Source organism: Schistosoma mansoni, assembly GCF_000237925.1.
Source record: "Schistosoma mansoni, WGS project CABG00000000 data, supercontig 0218, strain Puerto Rico, whole genome shotgun sequence".
NCBI lineage: Eukaryota > Metazoa > Platyhelminthes > Trematoda > Strigeidida > Schistosomatidae > Schistosoma > Schistosoma mansoni.
In genome coordinates this window covers 207,440-225,470 of record NW_017386085.1, presented here as the reverse complement: position 1 = coordinate 225,470, position 18,031 = coordinate 207,440, and the positions used below count along the sequence as shown (strand labels likewise).

Genomic DNA, 18,031 nt, shown 5'->3' with positions numbered 1-18,031 from the left:
CTAAAATCTCCACAAAACCCCCTTCTGATAATTGATTATATACTTATTGTTGTGATTTAAAAACAAATGTGACAAATAATTTTTATATTTGTTACTAATTATCAATCAAAATATTAGGAATGTTTAGGAAACATATGCTCCCCTATGAAGTGAGAATATAAACTGCCAAGATGTGAAGTGTTTGACCGTTTAAGATATTCGACTTACAAGAGAATAGCTATGGCCATGAAAATTAGCCATTTTGTAATGAAAGAAGGCTTGGTAAAGATGAAGCAATTTATCACATCGTGCATAATCGTACACTACATTTGTAAAATATTAAAGCAATAACTTGAATACACTTTTTTACATCTTCTTTGAATTGTCTTCTACAAACTCTACCGTTTTTTCATTTCTGTGTCTGCTGCGACTGCTTTGTTTTTCTTTCTGTTCTCCTCATTTTGCTCTTTCAGTAGGAAACCTACTTCCAGTTTCTAATACATACTACTTATATCTGTCCGTATAAGTATCACAAACCACAACTTTAGCATACGTCACATTATTCATGTTATTATTTTATTCAATATGACCAAAAAATGTATCGTAATTTTGGTTAAGCTAGTTAATTTTTTGTCGCTTCAGTGAACTGGTATACACTATATAAAATGAATGGTAGAATAATTTGGCATTAAACGAAAGTGACCTACTGTGCTACTAAAGAAGAAATAAAGATAATCTAGCCACACTAACATTAGTTGTAGAACATGTAGGTTGTAATGCATTTTGCAATATTTGAAACTGTCAGTCTTTCAAATTAGATGATGATTCGTGTGTTCATTATGAAGCAATATCAACAAGAAAAATAGTGAAAATAAGGTATTTCTAACCATCTACCTCGTTCTAGTTTGTAGTTTCTCAATGTTGATTACATTAGTACCCTCACATAGAATTCCATTGAGGTACATTAGACCTTAAAACAGCAGTTCGACGACCACTACTTCTGCAGTTGATAGTTTATAATGAAAATTAGTTTAATTTTATGCTAAATAGTCCTAAAAGCTCTAATTTAACTAACAGACACTGAAGTCGTTGAATTTCATATATCAAGATTGTCACATATATAGTGCTTTCCGTATACTCGACGCCTAATTTTCCTAAAATCCTTCGTTCAGATCTTAAGTTTGAATATTGCTTTCGATAGTTTAAAAGATTTGAAAAAACAAACATTGATAAAACAAGTTTTCTACTTACTGGAATAACTTCAATGTCATATTTGTGACAGAATTTACAGAATTTTTAATTCCACTATCAAATTCACTCGTATGTCCAGTTAAAATCGAACTATAAATTTTATATAATGTACTTTCTGATGGTGATTGTATATTGATAACAGAAAACAATGAAATAAATCTGGGATCTACATCTTGTTTTCCACCATCAGGGCAACCCATCGCTGCTAAATAATCAATTGACTGCATACGTTTCCAATTCAATTCTTTACCACGATCATAAACACCTTTACGTTCAAGTAACAATTTCAATAAAGCGATCGGTTGTTGTGTTCCGTATTGATCAACTTGTGGCATATTCATGTCATCAATAAATATGATTAATTGTTTGCCTGAAACTGGTCCATACGTATCTTTACTTCGTTTTTCTACATTGGCTTCAAGATTACGTTGTACATCCAATGATGTAGTACGAAATGAAAAGTTAATTGTTAAGATAAGCTATTAAATGGAAATTTTAAGGAAAGTGAAATGAATAATCAATACAGTAGACGTTTCTACGTAGTACAAGATTACTCAATAATTTAAATATATTATTAGAAATCAAAAAAGTAATCTATATATCATGAATGTTAAAGTTAGATGAGTAGTTAACAGACTCAGTAATTAATATGCTAGTTCAAACAATGAAAGTAGACGTACAGTTAATCTACTTATACGAAACAACTGTTGTGACAAAAGATTTAACAAAAGAAAACAAGTTGAGTAAATTAGTTGAGCGAGCTATAGGGTATCGAAAACTACAACAAAAGGAGGTAAGCTGAATATTGTATAGTCTAAATATCAGTTCAACGACGAGCTATATATGGACTATGTAAATCATAATTTATAGCCAAGTGAAACTTCTAGTCGGTAGTTGATAGCTCGACTATGTGGTATGTCATGCCTTGAAAATAAACTCATGATCACTGAAAGTAATGAGTATAACCTAGAAATATGCCATTAACCGTTTCTTAACATTGTTTAAGTCTAACGAAATAAAGTAATTATCTATCTTGGAGTCAATTCTAAAGTTAGGCATAGAAAACAAAGTTCACGTAACACAATCACTAAATCTTCACCGTCCACTAATCATATCTTAAGAGAAATGTGACACATACAGTAAACTTCACAAAATTTCATTAGTAAGGTAACAGTAGTATATAGTTCCAAACTATGAGGTTTCATATAGTTGGCCTAACGCCAACTTAAATTAATAATACTAACACCTAAGAAACTGGAAAGAATATCAATCTAAGACAACGTGTTATGCTAACTTTTCAAAGTCAACTTTGCCTGTATTTATCATATAATTAGTAGCCCACGAATATTTTTCTATTCTCAAGCCTCTAATTGGAACATCCTGGATCCAGATGATTGATTATAAATGCTTCCAAATCATTCAGATTCAGTACTCAAGTAAATGTTTAGATAAACCACAAAACCAAATTTCAGCCTCAGTATAAACATAAATAGAGTACTTTTGACAAATAGATGAAGAACGAGTTTGAGGTTGATGAACTGTAAATTTATAAACAGTAAAATATATAGATGAAAGATATTCATTTGAAGATGTAAACGCTGATTTCAAATGTCATAAATTTTCCTAAACCCTTCTTGACTCTTAGAACTTACGTGTTAACAAAATGTGATGAAGCATAAATGTTGAGTATGTGTAAAGTCTAATGGGATAAGCTTTATAAGTGATTTAATGATATATATATATATATATATATATATATATATATATAATTAGCAAAAACATTTGTACTATAAATAGCTTTGATTATGTTAACTCATGTTCTAGAAAGTTAATTTTCCATGCTCGTGAATACCTGCTGGCTTGACTAGGTGAAGGCATGAATAAATCAGTCGGTGACTGATACTAACAGTGGATAGCATCAAATTGGGTAGTTGTTTCATCGTACTTTAGAACTCTTCAACTTTAAGAAAATATACATTATTTAATAGTGAATGCTAATCATTGTATGACAAAAACAAACTTAAGTTACGAAGTCACAACAATTTGATTCTAAACAACAGATCTTTGAAATCATATTAGCTAACAGACACAAAAGTCCTGGACTTTGACCTGAAATAAATGTTATGTATGTATTGCCAATTGGTTTAGAAAGTAAGAAAGTGAAGAACTATCTAATCTGTAATATAACAACAAATTAAAAAGAAGAAAACTATTCAGATAACTTAAAAAAATAATCATTTACATTTCTATCTTGATCAATATCCCGTAGAAATCTTTGACAAATTGCAGTTTTTGATGTTCCTGTTTCACCAACCAACAATAACGGTCTATGAATATGAACCAATTTTTCTATAAACCAGTTAATTCGAACAGTTTCAATAGTTGGTACTAATATCTCAGAGAATTTAATGGATTTGTTATGTATATAAGTAGGAACCAATTGACGCCATGGAATCCAAACATGTTTTTCTACATCGAAATAATAATCAAACAAACTAGGCTCAGCACTTGGTATAGTTCCAGCAGCAGCTGGACTATTCAATGTTTCTTCAACAGCTGGTCCAGGTAGACTTGCTAGATATTTTACAAAATTATCAAATTTTTCTCGTTCTTCTTCAACTAATGTTCCACCGATACAAAAGTAAATGCTGTATAGAAAAATACTTTCAATCAAAGCATAATCTGTTTGTTCAGTGATATTGGTTAATAGACAGTCAAGTAAATAACAAAACTGTATTAATAAATTTAAATCTGTTAATGGGATGACACGTCTTAAACGTTCCACTTGTTCACCGTCTGCAATACCTTCAACAATTCTATCTATAATTGGCGGTATATACTTATTGTATAATTCATTCAGTGTAGTTTTCTCATATTGATTTGTACGTTGACTTAACCATTTCTTCCAGTAAGGTTCATAACCTAAATATTTCGGATCAATATATACCATACCACAACGTGATACAGTAGCCGGTGATGCGTATTGTAAATCTCCAACTTCAAACAATAATGCACAATGTGGTTGTAATCGAATACGTTCACCATTAGCCAATGTTAACAGACGATTATCATCCATAACTGAATTCATATTTTCAACCCACAATGCATCAACGTCACCATCAAACAGGATATATCTCCTTTCCTGTAGATGGAGGAAAAGTATAGAAAATTTTATAATACATTGCTCATATTTCCTAATAAACTGTTAAACTAAATTTTTCTACCAGAACGTTGAAGGATGTCTTAAACTGTTAGACGTAAAGTTTTTAATTTTTTAGGCACATATTTTTAAAATTTAGGATGTGAATAATGAGCACTGACGATATAATATTTGTTTCGTCTTGCTGTCCAAACGTTGTGTCAGTTATTTTGTTTAAGAGTAAAACAATGTTATCTTCCAAAAAGGTAAAACTTGACAACGTCACCTGATTCTGAACATCGGGGAAATAAAATCGCATGCTGTAACTCTATCTGATATGTTTCTATCTCAGGACATGATTGTGTAGAAAAAACATTTGGGGGACTTTTCTTTCTAGAACTCAATTTCAAAGTTCAGTTCTATCCAGTTATCAAAACGTAACTCTGACCTACATAGATATAACGATTATGAGCACGGATTAGGAGTGGGTTATCAGAGTATCTAGAAGGTAGCAGAAGTGTTGTGAATAATTTCGTGATTTGGACGAAATCCAATCTATTCCCGGTATTTAGAATTTTTGTATTTTTTAAGGGAAGTTCAAGTGGTACTGTGATGTATGCTACTTTTGTCGACAGACATAAGTAGTAAGTAAGAGCAATCAGAACTAGAATATCTACCAGGAGAAGGTTGATAAGATCAAACTGAAGAGAACGGAAAAGTAAACAGATAGTAATGGCAATAAAGGAACGATGAAGTTTGAGACAATTGATGAAAGACTTCCAAACAAATTATTTAATGTATGGTTTTCGCATTTTATGAAAGAACTTTGTAATTTTGTATTGAGAGGGAAATTGGTTGTCCTCACCTGGGTTTTCGTTCATCACAGTACTGTAACATTAAATATTTATGAAGTCATCCTTTTGGTAAGAGTGATTTCGAATGATTTTCAGTTTTCCTGACTAGGTCTGTCGTATTTGAAGATATAAGTCTATGAATTTTCCTTTCTTTGTTCGGTGCTGTGGGTAAAAGCTGACCATATCAAGACGGTAATTAGGTCTTCCCCGACAGGAGCTACTGGTTCTTGAATTCTGAAGGCATTTTCAGTAGAAGTATGAGATGTACTTGCTTACAGATGCCTCACAGTGTATGAACTGAGTGTAAAGTTATCCAATTGAGCTTTAGAAAAGATTGAATAACAGTCCTTGGTAAATATGTGCAATGTACAATAATCATATATTCTTCATAATTATTTAGCAGTTACTAACATTGAATGGAATAACCTAGATATTACTATTTTAATCAACTTATAATCGAATTATTTAATGAAAAATCAATTTATAATCACTGATTAAACTTACTTGTTTATCTGTTGGACGATTAATTTCTCGAAATATATTTGATAATAAACCATCTGTCCAATCTCGACTATTAGGATCTAATATACCATATAATTCAATGACACTTCTATCTTTTGGATTTAATGTATATAATTTTGTCGGTAATCCCATATATGTTTGTGCATCACATAAAGCATTAATAACTACTGTTTTACCACCACCTGTAGGTCCAACAACCATAGTTGTATGACGTGTTTTCATTGTTTCATAAAGTTGTATAACTTTATCTGCTTGAACTGGATTTTCCGTATAGCCTTTTTTATTTAAGCACAATTCAACTGCATCATTTAATTCAGGATAACGTACACGTGGACAATTTAATCCAGGGAAAAGGTCTTGAATTAAAGCTAAAAATAGTGGTGCATCTTCAAAAATGAATTTTGGCAAATTCATATCTCTTAAAGCACGCATTAATACTACGTCTTCTGGTAGTTCTGGTGCATCACGCCTTAAATCACCAGCCATAACCAAGACTGATTTTAATGCTCTCAAACCAAAATCATAATGATGCTGTTTTGATAATTGTTCACGTGCCAGACGATATAGTGTAGTCATTTTCTTAGCTAATATTTTAGCTGATAAAAATCCTTGTGAAAATAACATAATTTCACAAATTTGTTGTAAATCTGGTACAATAACAACAACTGGTCTAAATAATGCTTTTACTGACTCTGGCAATTCTGTTCGTCCAGCATAACCTGGATTCATTGTAATGAAAATACCAACTCTTGAATCTAATTTAATTGAAATACCTTCAAAGATAAAATCTTTCACATGATTTATTAAAGCCATTTGTATTACTTTTAATTGTGTTGATATAACTGATAAAACAGAAGCATCAATTCTATTAAATTCATCGAAACATCCCCATGCTCCACATTGACATAGACCAGAAAGTATTTTACCAACAGCTTTATAATCCATACCTTCACCACAATTAGTTACAATACAAAGTAAACCTAATGCTTTAGCTAAATCTTTGGTAGTTTCAGTTTTCCCAGTACCAGCAGGTCCAGCAGGTGCACCACCAAGAAACATAGAAAGAGCTTGTGTTAATGTTAAATATATACGATCAGTTAATGGTGTAATAACAAGACGTCCATTTAATCCCATATATTCATAACCATAATTAAATTGTCCAGTACATTGTTTAATAATTAAATTATCTACAGATTTAGACCAATAAAATCGTAATTGTGATTCCCATTGAAATTCTGTAGCATCCATAATACTATCACGTACAAAATCCGAAACAATATCTCTTGCATGTACATCAATTATTAATACAGTGGTTAATTTATTTCTATCATTCTTTTTCAATGGACTACGTACACATAGAACAATATCATCTAATTGTTGTTGAAGCATTTGTGAATAATCTTTCATTGCATTTTTATTACCATTAGATATTTTACGAAAAACATTTTCTATTTCCCATGTCCACCATATTTGATTAGTAGCTAATACAACCATACCTTGATAATCAAACATCCATTCAACTCTATATAGATAAGTAATGCAAATAGGAAAAGGTAATTAAAAGAAAAAACAGAACTAGACTTATTCAAACAATAAATTACTAATTGAACGTTAATGTTACAAAATACTAAAGGGTAACCTAATTTGGCTTGTTTATGTCGTAGAGATTTAGTTTAAGTTATTTAATACAACATATTACTAAAATAGGTATAATTTAAAAGTTATTAAAATAACTGATCATCATTATCAATTGGAGTAAGTTATATAACATGTGCAAAAACAAATACAAGCTAAGTGTTAGTGTGGTATGGTCTACTTATATCCACATAAGTAGTATATAGTAATGGTCATATATAGAATGTATTTTGGCAGAAGATCGATAAGGAAAGAAGAGGAATGAAGCGCAATCGTTATGGGAATGCATGAACAATGAAATCAGAGAAGACGGACTGACATTTGCAGAAGGAACAGTCAAGACTGAGACAATCGATTGTTATCTTGAAAATTACCTATTTACTGTATGGTTACCAGAATATTGTGAGATAGTCTGTAATTTATGCTTAAATACATTCTATTGTCCCCATTCGTGTTCTTGTTCTTTATCTTAGATAATGGAAAGTATACATGAAACAGGATAAAGATTATATTTTGCTTTTGCTAATTTCTTTCTAAGAATAGTTCAAGCTGTTGTTGTTAATAAATATTAGCTCTTTTTTTAAAGAACAAAGAGGAGCAATACAATTCATTTCCGAATAAACTAGGTAAAAGGTAACATTCTTACTATGAAACTATCTAATTTTGAATTGTTATCTGAATGATAAGAACTTTTGTTAAATTATCCTGGAAGCTCGTAAATAAACTTGATTCAATAAAATGTCTTTCTTGAAATGTTGTTCTGTTAATGCAGAGTTGCTTAAAGTACATTTCTTTATTAACTTGGAAATGTGACTTCAATTAACAATATTTAAGTAGTATATTTAAAAACAACTGAAAAATCAATTGGAATATTCCTAATATACTTTGGTTCAGCAGTGTTAGTAATTCTCTTCTTTGTTGTGTATTATAAACAATGTTGCATTACCTTGATTTACTAGATCGGTAGTAGTACACGGCTTCTTTCGTGATCAATCTATTACTTCGTTTCATTTCTCGTTCCATTGCAGTCATCCAATTTTCAACATTACCAGTAACAGGTTGCGGATGACGAAATTCCATGACTTCACCTTCAGCTGAATTCATTGCGGTTATTTCAATAAAATTAGATCCAGATTTTGATGATTGTTTGGAAAATTTCAATGATGCTATATTATCAAACATCTATATGTAGATTTTTTAAAAGAAAAAGAGTTACGTAAGGTCATTATTTATTTACTAAATGTTTAGATAAAGTCGCACCCTTTTTAAACGGGAAAATATTTCAATCAAATGCCTTTCAACCTCAGTTAGTTTAAAGGCAGTTACTCTAAACAGAGGTCGGTTAAAGAAATCGCGTTCAGTGAATAGATCTATTGTTCAACTAAATGTTTAAATTTTGAAACGCACAACCTACAGGTTTAGTGAGAGACATATTTAAATTGAACTACAATAGTAGATAATGTTATAAATAGTTATTCATCTAGGTGTCAAATATTGTTGTTCCTTCAAATTATAGTTTTTTATTAAAACTAGTATTTGGGTTATTATTGTGACCAAGTAAATGAGTTGTTACTACCCATAAAATGAATGAAATTAACCTGATTTAACCAAATTTCAGAGATTTATGTTGAAAAGAATAATGCAAAATATCTTCCTTTGGTAAGCGTTTTTACAGTGTAAACTACTGTTTTCAAGAGAGAAACGAACTAGAATCAACGAAAAACGTCTCTAGTTAACAATGTCATTTACTGAAGCTGTGGAATCGTATTTATGGTTAATCAAAACATAGAAGTCCATGATAAGATAAATAGATAGATACTTGGTAATTTAAAAAGTAATTGAAAGTATTTTCGAGTACCAAAAAAAGAACAAGTTAAGTAATAGACAGAAGAGCTATTGGGAAGTAAATCGAATGTAAGTTTTAGATAAATGATAATTATACACTTCGAGAGCATTCGGAAATTTTTCAGGCAAGTAACGAATAAAAGATAATAACCTGTAAACACACATGAGATGTACTGTTAATGTTGTTAATTTTCATGACCAAGATTAGACGGCAATTTGAACAAACCGTCTTTGAAGAGATCTAGTGGTAAGGCTTCAGTCTTAAATATATTTTTGTTCTGAAGATTGCTTAAATTTAAAGGTGATTTTAAAATCTGTTTCTAGAGGGCCTACAAGACCAGAGTTGACTAAATGTTTGAGAATGGAACTAATGATATTTTTACATTCGAACAACTATGACGGCGAAAGAATAAATCTAAATTTTAGTATATTTCAATAATACGGACAAAAGGAAAGCGGTTGTTTACATCTAGATGCCTTTGGCTAATGGAATGTAGGTTTTGAAGGCACAGAACACAAAAATATTAAAAGTAAATTGTGACCATTTTCACCATTAATTGTCAAAAATGATCTATCAAGTGATGAAGCTATGAGCTCAAATTGAACTGAGGTTAACAAGCGAAATGCTTTAGGCATACTATATTGGTCGCTCTAAGATAAGGAATCTTCGTGATTAGGCACAGACGCTCTAGCGTCTCTTTTCACTCAGACACACTCAGAGATATAATAATGATTTGACTGGTATGAGAAAACTACAGTAACATTCTTAGTATTGGTGGACATTATCGTCAGGAAAATGAATTTCGAGTAACCAGGAGTTGTTTTGAGTGACTAATTTCATTAATTTCTGTCTAATATTTATCGTCTACTGGAATTTCTGCAAAATGAATTAAAACACTAAATTTATATTGCTCATATATAATTGTTTACTTTTTTCGAAACCGCTAAAATTTGGCAAAAATTATCTCATGAATCTTTGTGTTAAATTTCAAATGACTGCAGTCAATGAATTATGTTAGTGTTGATTGAATCTATCGTGTCTGGTCCAAAAAATAAATAAATTTACATAAGCAATGGAATCCAGGACACGCGTCTCGTTTTATTTTGGACTCTTCAGCTGAATGTACCTGCACTACAGAGTTGATGTTCACTCTGTGACTTGAACCGAGTAACTTTCGCTTCAAACGACATCGCATTATCCACTTGGCTACTGAGTTCAGATAGCTAATACCTTGTGCAATGTGGTGAAGTTTTAATTCAATCAATTTCAGTCCTAAACATTAATGGAAAGATTTAAACAACCAATACAAAATCAATTAAATTTAACTAACTTTTATCATATGCTCTTGAACACATTCACAATCACTTGATCCTAGTATACTCAATAATTCATCATCAGAAATGAAAAAGAATCTTGGAAAAGCATTTCTTTTAGAATCTAAATAATTATTTAATGATTTTTGACAACGTTCCAATCCTTCACTAAGGATATTTAATTCATTCAATCGACCAGATACTAAACAACATGTTTTCACATTCGGCGATTTATTTGTTTCAAACATAATCTTAAATTAAATAAAAAAAGAAGGCAGTTTTTATGATTCAATAATTTCATTTTATCAGTATGAGGTTGTAGAGATTGTTAAGTTTTTGATTGAGATCATGAATCGTGGTTGTGCACTACTGAGGAGTCCCGGACAGCCGTCCAGTGCTTCCAGGTTTTCAGTGGTGGTCTAACATCGATCTATTCATGATCTCAATAGAAAATTTTCATTTTAATTAGTATTTTTGTTTCAACGAATATTAAATAAATATAGGCAATGATATTATAAACCCGTAGAAATAATTTAATGTTAGTTACCTGTTTGACAGAAGTGAAATGAAAACCATTTTCAATTAATTCTATTACTTATAATGAAATCACAAACTGAAATGTTTATTTTTTAAATTCTGTCATATTTTTGTTATTACTTGGAAATAGTTTCTGTCGAAGCATATCCTAGTCATTCTTTGAAATTATTGACTGCCATAGCTTGATAGTCTTCTCTTACAAACTCAATGAACTAAATAATGTATATAAGAACTCTCGTCTAAATTAGAGCGAATAGTTTCACAGTATTTGAGCGCCGAGTTGATGTAAGACATTAAATAAGAATAATATATATTTGTAAAATCTCAGCGAATGAATTTTTAGTAAATCCATTCGCTGAGATTTTACAAATATATATTAGAATATTAAAGATTCCCATTGTGAAAATTAGAACAACATATGTAAGCGAACAATTGTTTTCAATTAGATCGTCATCAGGCTTTACTCTAATATACATGAATATTTATATGAAAATGTTAGACCAATCAAGGCTCTTTGAGTCAATAATAATCACAATGAAATAGAATACGTTACCAAGCGTAATAATAGTTAAAAGTACAAGTTGATAGTGGGAAGACAGGTGTACTGATAGTAGTAAGAATAGTAAATTACGATAACAAAAGTCTTATCAATAATTAAACATAAGAATTAAGAGGTCAAACGTGGGTAAATAGACTGGAATAGTAATCACAAAACATTAAAATCATTACGTAATAAGAAGTATGTAAGTAAATAGATAGTGAAGAATACAAACGGAAAGAGGTAGAAAATTACAAAAAAATGATAGAACAATGAGAAGACGTAGTTGATCTGAAAAATGTGATGTATTTGCGCTATACATTTCGAACAATCTGGTCACACATATACTTGTCAAGGCATTTTTATATGAAAATTAATAAAGGTCAAACAAACAAATAAAAGTACAACTAAAATAACTAAGGGGGGAGAAAGAATAAGAAATTGTCGCGTTATTCTAGGCCATAGAATGACTTAAGGATTACCAAGGTAAATTCAGGTAAAATCAGTGTGTGTCAAATGATCCGATCAATGTAGGCGGTAGAAAACCATGTTCATCGATAGCAAAACACATTATTGAGACGGGGCACAAAATTAACATTAATACAGCATTTAGAATGTTGTATAGAAATTGTCAAGGTCGAATTCTTAAGTTTATTGAAGCCTTAGCTATTCGTAAATTTAAACCCCCCTTATGTGTACAAAAACAATTTGTCGTAACCTTGAATTTACCTTGGTAATCCTTAAGTCATTCTATGGCCTAGAATAACGCGACAATTTCTTATTCTTTCTCCCCCCTTAGTTATTTTAGTTGTACTTTTATTTGTTTGTTTGACCTTTATTAATTTTCATATAAAAATGCCTTGACAAGTATATGTGTGACCAGATTGTTCGAAATGTATAGCGCAAATACATCACATTTTTCAGATCAACTACGTCTTCTCATTGTTCTATCGAAATTTATAAAAGGGACTAATTGCTTTAAAAAAATGATAACCAAAATAAATTTTTTTTTCTTTTTTACAAATAATAATAATGTCATTTATTAAGTTATGTCCTGCCATGAAAGGGATAGGGGGGTTACGAATTTCTTCTGTACACATAAATTGGGATGGAATGTACGAATTCCTATGGCTTCTGCTATATGAAGTAGACGGGAGCGAACTCCGTTGGGAAACGATGGAGGTATACGATAGATCACTTGAAATGATTTCAATTTATCGACAATATGACCACTATCAATTAGATGTGCCAAGATAGAACTGCGTATTGTTTTTATTTGGCCCTTTCCAAACCATGCTGGTAGATGTTCACTCATTCGTTGGTTAAGTTGCCTAGTAGTACGCCCAATGTAGCTATCTCCACAGGAGCAGCTGAACTTTTAAATGCACATGGAGGAGGCCAACTCAGGTAACTTATCCTTTGTTTGAGTAGACATCACTGGTCGACTCGAGAAAGTCAATGCAAGATAGGCTGCGTAGAAAGTTCTACTAATTACTTTTGTTAACCTATCTTTCAGAGTTTCACTAGCTACATCCCCGTTGAATGGTAATTTCATGTATAGAGGCTTCTTACGAACAGTTAAAATCTCCGATTTCTTCCTTGTATCATACATGTACTTTTTGATGAACGCAGCAGGGTAGCCGATCTCAGTCAGTGAGTTATAGATAAATTTCAATTCCTGACTTAAAGTATCAACAGAACAGATCTTATTTGCTCTACTAGTGAGGCATCTAACCAAGTTTCTCTTATATTGGATAGGTGTAAAGCTATAGAAGTGAGTGTATTGGCAGGCAGAGGGTCTTTTTCTATACACGCTTCTACTTAACGAGCCATCACTTCGCCTGCTTAGTGTAACGTCAAGGAATTTACTATTCTTACTACTATCAGTACACCTGTCTTCCCACTATCAACTTGTACTTTTAACTATTATTATGCTTGGCAACGTATTCTATTTCATTGTGATTATTATTGACTCAAAGAGCCTTGATTGGTCTAACATTTTCATATAAATATTCATGTATATTAGAGTAAAGCCTGATGACGATCTAATTGAAAACAATTGTTCGCTTACAAATATATATTATTCCTATTTAATGTCTTAAATAATGTATACTATTAAAATCTGTGTACCAATTTGGTTCGAATACATGTACCTAGTTCCCTTTATAAATTTAAATAAAGCCCAAACAAACATGGATGCAGAATAATAGAAATTCATTATATTTGCTGTGGTTTATCATCACCTGTTTACAACCATATATGTATTGAAAGATTATATTGAGATAAGATATAGTGTGAAACAATTGACATAGATAAATGAAAAGAATTGGGATGACAAAGGTTATCAATTATAACTCCATATATCTAAGTGCAGGAACAAGTCGCAGGTCATTTGTTAGAAAAACATAAGGGGTGGATGATGCATTGATTAAGTAGGGTTCAGAGATAGATAAGATAAAATGTGTGATAATTCTAGAGATTATAAAGGGTTTACATAAGATATCTGGAATTAAAAAATCTGGTAAGATGGGTTGCGTAATAATTGAACAGGATTTGAAGAATTTGCATAGGTGAGTGAGTGGAAATGTATGGGCAATTACTAATAATTATCTACAAAAGGGGTATTTCCTAGTTTTGAAATACTTACTAGAAATAAAATTGAGACAATTGTGGTTCAGACTTAGTACTCAGGCATTTTCCAGCGTTAGTGAATGAATTTCCATGCCTTCACCTTTGACATTCCCCTAACGTGTTATCTACTGGTATCACTAATTTAAAATGATATAATCGGTTATTATAGGTTTAATAACTTGTTTACTGATTACTTCTTCAATGATAATAAACTCTAGTAATGATACCATCACAAGTTTGGATTCAAGTTCGAATGTAGCTAAGCCACAGATAATTTGTTTCTCATCATACTATATCTTTTTATATTTGGGCTAAATAGTTGTGCATCAAGATATATTAAGCGCGTATTTCGATGACGCTTAAACCATTCACTATATTTTCAATATTTATGGTTATACCCTCAAAATTTATAATTAGGGATAGAGAAAAAAAACACATTTATCTTCTTGTCCGCTTCTCTTTACAGTACTCGTTACTCAGACCACAGCCATTCGAAGTGATACATAACATTTGCTGTAACAGTAATAGTAACTTTGATGTCCGAAGCTGGAAACCACTGAGATTTTCATGATGCAGATAAGAACATGAAAACAGATGAAGATTTATTTTACCGTTCAAAACAGATGAACTTAAGTACAAGCGTTTACTCATTTATATGATGATTTTACATACATTTGAAGATTAGTAAATATAAGATCATATATAGAAGAAATACTCATTAATACTAGGCCTACTCAAGTTACATCATATAGCAAAAAAAGTATTATGCTGAATAAACGTCACACTGTGTGAAAAAAATCATTTTTCTTATATAGTTGAGATCATGAGTCAATTGAAGCTAGACCACCATGGAAAACCTGGAAGCACTGGACGGCCGTTCGTTCGCATCCACGATCTCGCCTCGCGAGATTCGAACCCAGGACCTACCAGCCTCAATTGACTCATGATCTCGACTATATAAAATTACTAAAATCTCCATGAGACCCCCCTCTGATAAAAAATCATTGTTGTACAAAATGTTTTCAAAAGGGACGAAAAAAATTAATTAAAGAAATTTTTTTGGGACTGTTTCCATGAAATAACGTGAGCGGTTAATCTTGGGTGATCGAGATCGGCCTAATCAATCACTCTACCAATACCCAAAAAAACCATTACGAATGCTACCAGGAGTCATTGCGTAACTATTGAGGGTTCAAAAAGAGAGGTAAAATAAAAAAAGAGTCTGCCCAAATAAAAACAAAAACAAAAAAGACAAAAAGGGTTCTGTGTGAGTGTTATGTAATGGTTCTGAAAGGCATTGCAGAAACAGCTATCCCACCCCGGTAGTTATGCCGTGCTTTGATGTAGCACTCTTCACCAGAAGGGCCTACTAGGCTTTACCATTCTATATGACTGGAAGGGGGTAATTAAAGAAAACAAAAATGGCTGTGCATTTAACGATATTCGAGTTATTATCTTGATCTCTCCATTTTATTTATTCCTAACTAGAAGGTCTCACAGTAACAACATATGTTACTTGTTTATTCCCTAAATATATCTGATATTTTTAGTATTGTCAATCAATAATTCAACCAACTATTTCAATACTATTACAATTACTTTGTAAGTAGTGTGATTATCAATGGAAAATTTGAAACTTTTAAGGGACCAGTATTATTGACCATACTGGTATCATAAATGTTCACAATAATAGCGTATACATTATGTGTATATACATAATTATACAATGTGAAGTAAAATATATGAATTAAAGAAAACATGACCACAAGTTATTTTTTAAATTAGTAAATTACCTTTTTAAACATTTTATCAATGTTGTCAAATTTGGCAGCTTCATCTGGTAATTGTGCACGTATATCACCACCAATAAATATTCCTTCTAAATACATCCATTTACGTTGAACAATTAACCATACTTCAATTATTTCACTAATTATACTTAAATTTTTCTCCCATAATTGTACAGTTGATAAAAATGGACCAATAAATTTACTTGATGCCATTGATTGTAAATTCATTGAATTATCTTCAAGTATTTGAATTATATCATCTAATGCACCTAAAACGTATCCTCTATTTTGATTTCCTTTCATATAATTGATAACATTGAAATTAAGATTTTGCCAAGTTTCTTCAACTTCTTTAACACCCTTTAGAAAATTAAATAAATATTATAAGATTAATTATTAATGGTAAAAAGTTCCCTTCAAAAGAATTTAAATATGTTAATGGATACAACTAAAAAGTAATATACTGTGAGAAATGAGATTGATGAGTGCGTCAAGTTCAACATTGGTACTGACTGATCGTATAAATAGAATCACACAATATATATTGATTGTATCGTCCACAATAAAATGTGGAAGCACTGGACGAACGCTTCGTTCTATTGTGGGACTCCTCATCAATGCGCATCCACGATCTCGCCTCGCTAGATAAAACTCAGGACCTGTCAGTCTCGCGCGCGAGCGCTTAACCACTAGACCACTTAGCCGGCATCCAACGGTGTTAATGTCTAACTTCAACCAATCCACAAAATTGAGCAACCATTCACCAATTGTCTTCAGTGAGTTGATATCTCTCAACAGACCTGGTTGAACTCCACTGGTTACTGCTTCTCACGGCCATCCAGTTCTTCCAGGTTTTTCCATGGTGGTCTAGCTTCAATTGACTCATGATCTCAACTATATAAAATTACTAAAATCTCCACAGAAACCCCCTTCTGATATATATATATATATATCGTATACAACAACGAGATACATTCAATAGTTCAAACAGCTATTATAATCAGATATACTTTTATCTACCAGTTTGTTTAATAAAACAGCAAAAACATATTATCAAAGTCTAAATTACGAACTAATTTTAGCTAAACCACCATTGAAAGCCTGAGAGGCCTGGACTGGCATTTCATCTTAGTATAGGGCTCCGTCATATAGAAATTTAACCGAGTGCCCGCGATCCCGAGTGTGAATGCCTAAACTTTAGATCACTGAGCCGTTATCCAAGGTTGTTAGTATCTAACTATAATCAGTACACAATACTGCTCAACCTTAATATGGTGCATAGGGTAGATAACTATCTCGCTCCGGGCATAGTTGGACTCTACTGGATATGACTTCTCACTAACAATTCACGAGTTACATCTTAAAGCTAGTCGCCAGTGAGCAAATGATTATAAATATAATATATTCTCATCTATGGTCCAGGAATATACATAATGAATGGTTTGTCCCAATCAGATTTGCGGGAACGCATATGCATATCTTTGTTAACTAGGATTTGAAATGACCAATATTCTCATTTCAAAAAAATCCATACTCAACGTCATAACATTATTAGACAGTGAGTTAACACACAGTTGTTTTGTATCATTATTTAAAGTTGGCCATATTGACTATTCCCTTGGAAAAGCTAGAATCAAACTGGTAAACAAGAATCTTGGGCTTATTTTAAAATTTAGTTGATTCTCTAAATCACTTTTTTGCAAGATCATAACAAGAAACTATACACCAAACTAAAATTTTAAAAATACTCGAATTGTCTTCAAAAGTAATAAAATGCTTCATACTTTTTCAATACTTAATTCCTTGATTGCAAATGATACAATTTCAGATATTTGATCTGCAAACCGATGTAATTCCATAGCAAAAATATTTGCCAATGTAAATGTTTCTGGATTCATATCGAATGTTTGTCCTGTTTTACGCATTAATTCATTCCAATGTCTATTAAATTCATGGGTAAAAATAAAATAATTTAATAAATTTATCCTAAATATTG

The 18,031-nt window shown here is 31.5% G+C and overlaps 1 protein-coding gene across 1 annotated transcript in view; it reads right to left on the bottom strand.

Annotated features, from left to right (window-relative positions):
- Nucleotides 1-1,286: 1,286 nt before the first annotated feature.
- Nucleotides 1,287-18,031, bottom strand: part of Smp_212290 (dynein heavy chain, putative) — a gene marked incomplete at both ends in the record, with an annotated part of 41,832 nt that continues 25,087 nt past the window's right edge. Inside the window, 7 exons of the mRNA XM_018792309.1 lie at nt 1,287-1,709; nt 3,473-4,372; nt 5,728-7,267; nt 8,327-8,562; nt 10,557-10,790; nt 16,039-16,395; nt 17,820-17,976. Of these exons, the coding sequence (XP_018647251.1) occupies nt 1,287-1,709; nt 3,473-4,372; nt 5,728-7,267; nt 8,327-8,562; nt 10,557-10,790; nt 16,039-16,395; nt 17,820-17,976 (3,847 nt within the window). The remainder of the gene's footprint in view (nt 1,710-3,472; nt 4,373-5,727; nt 7,268-8,326; nt 8,563-10,556; nt 10,791-16,038; nt 16,396-17,819; nt 17,977-18,031) is intronic.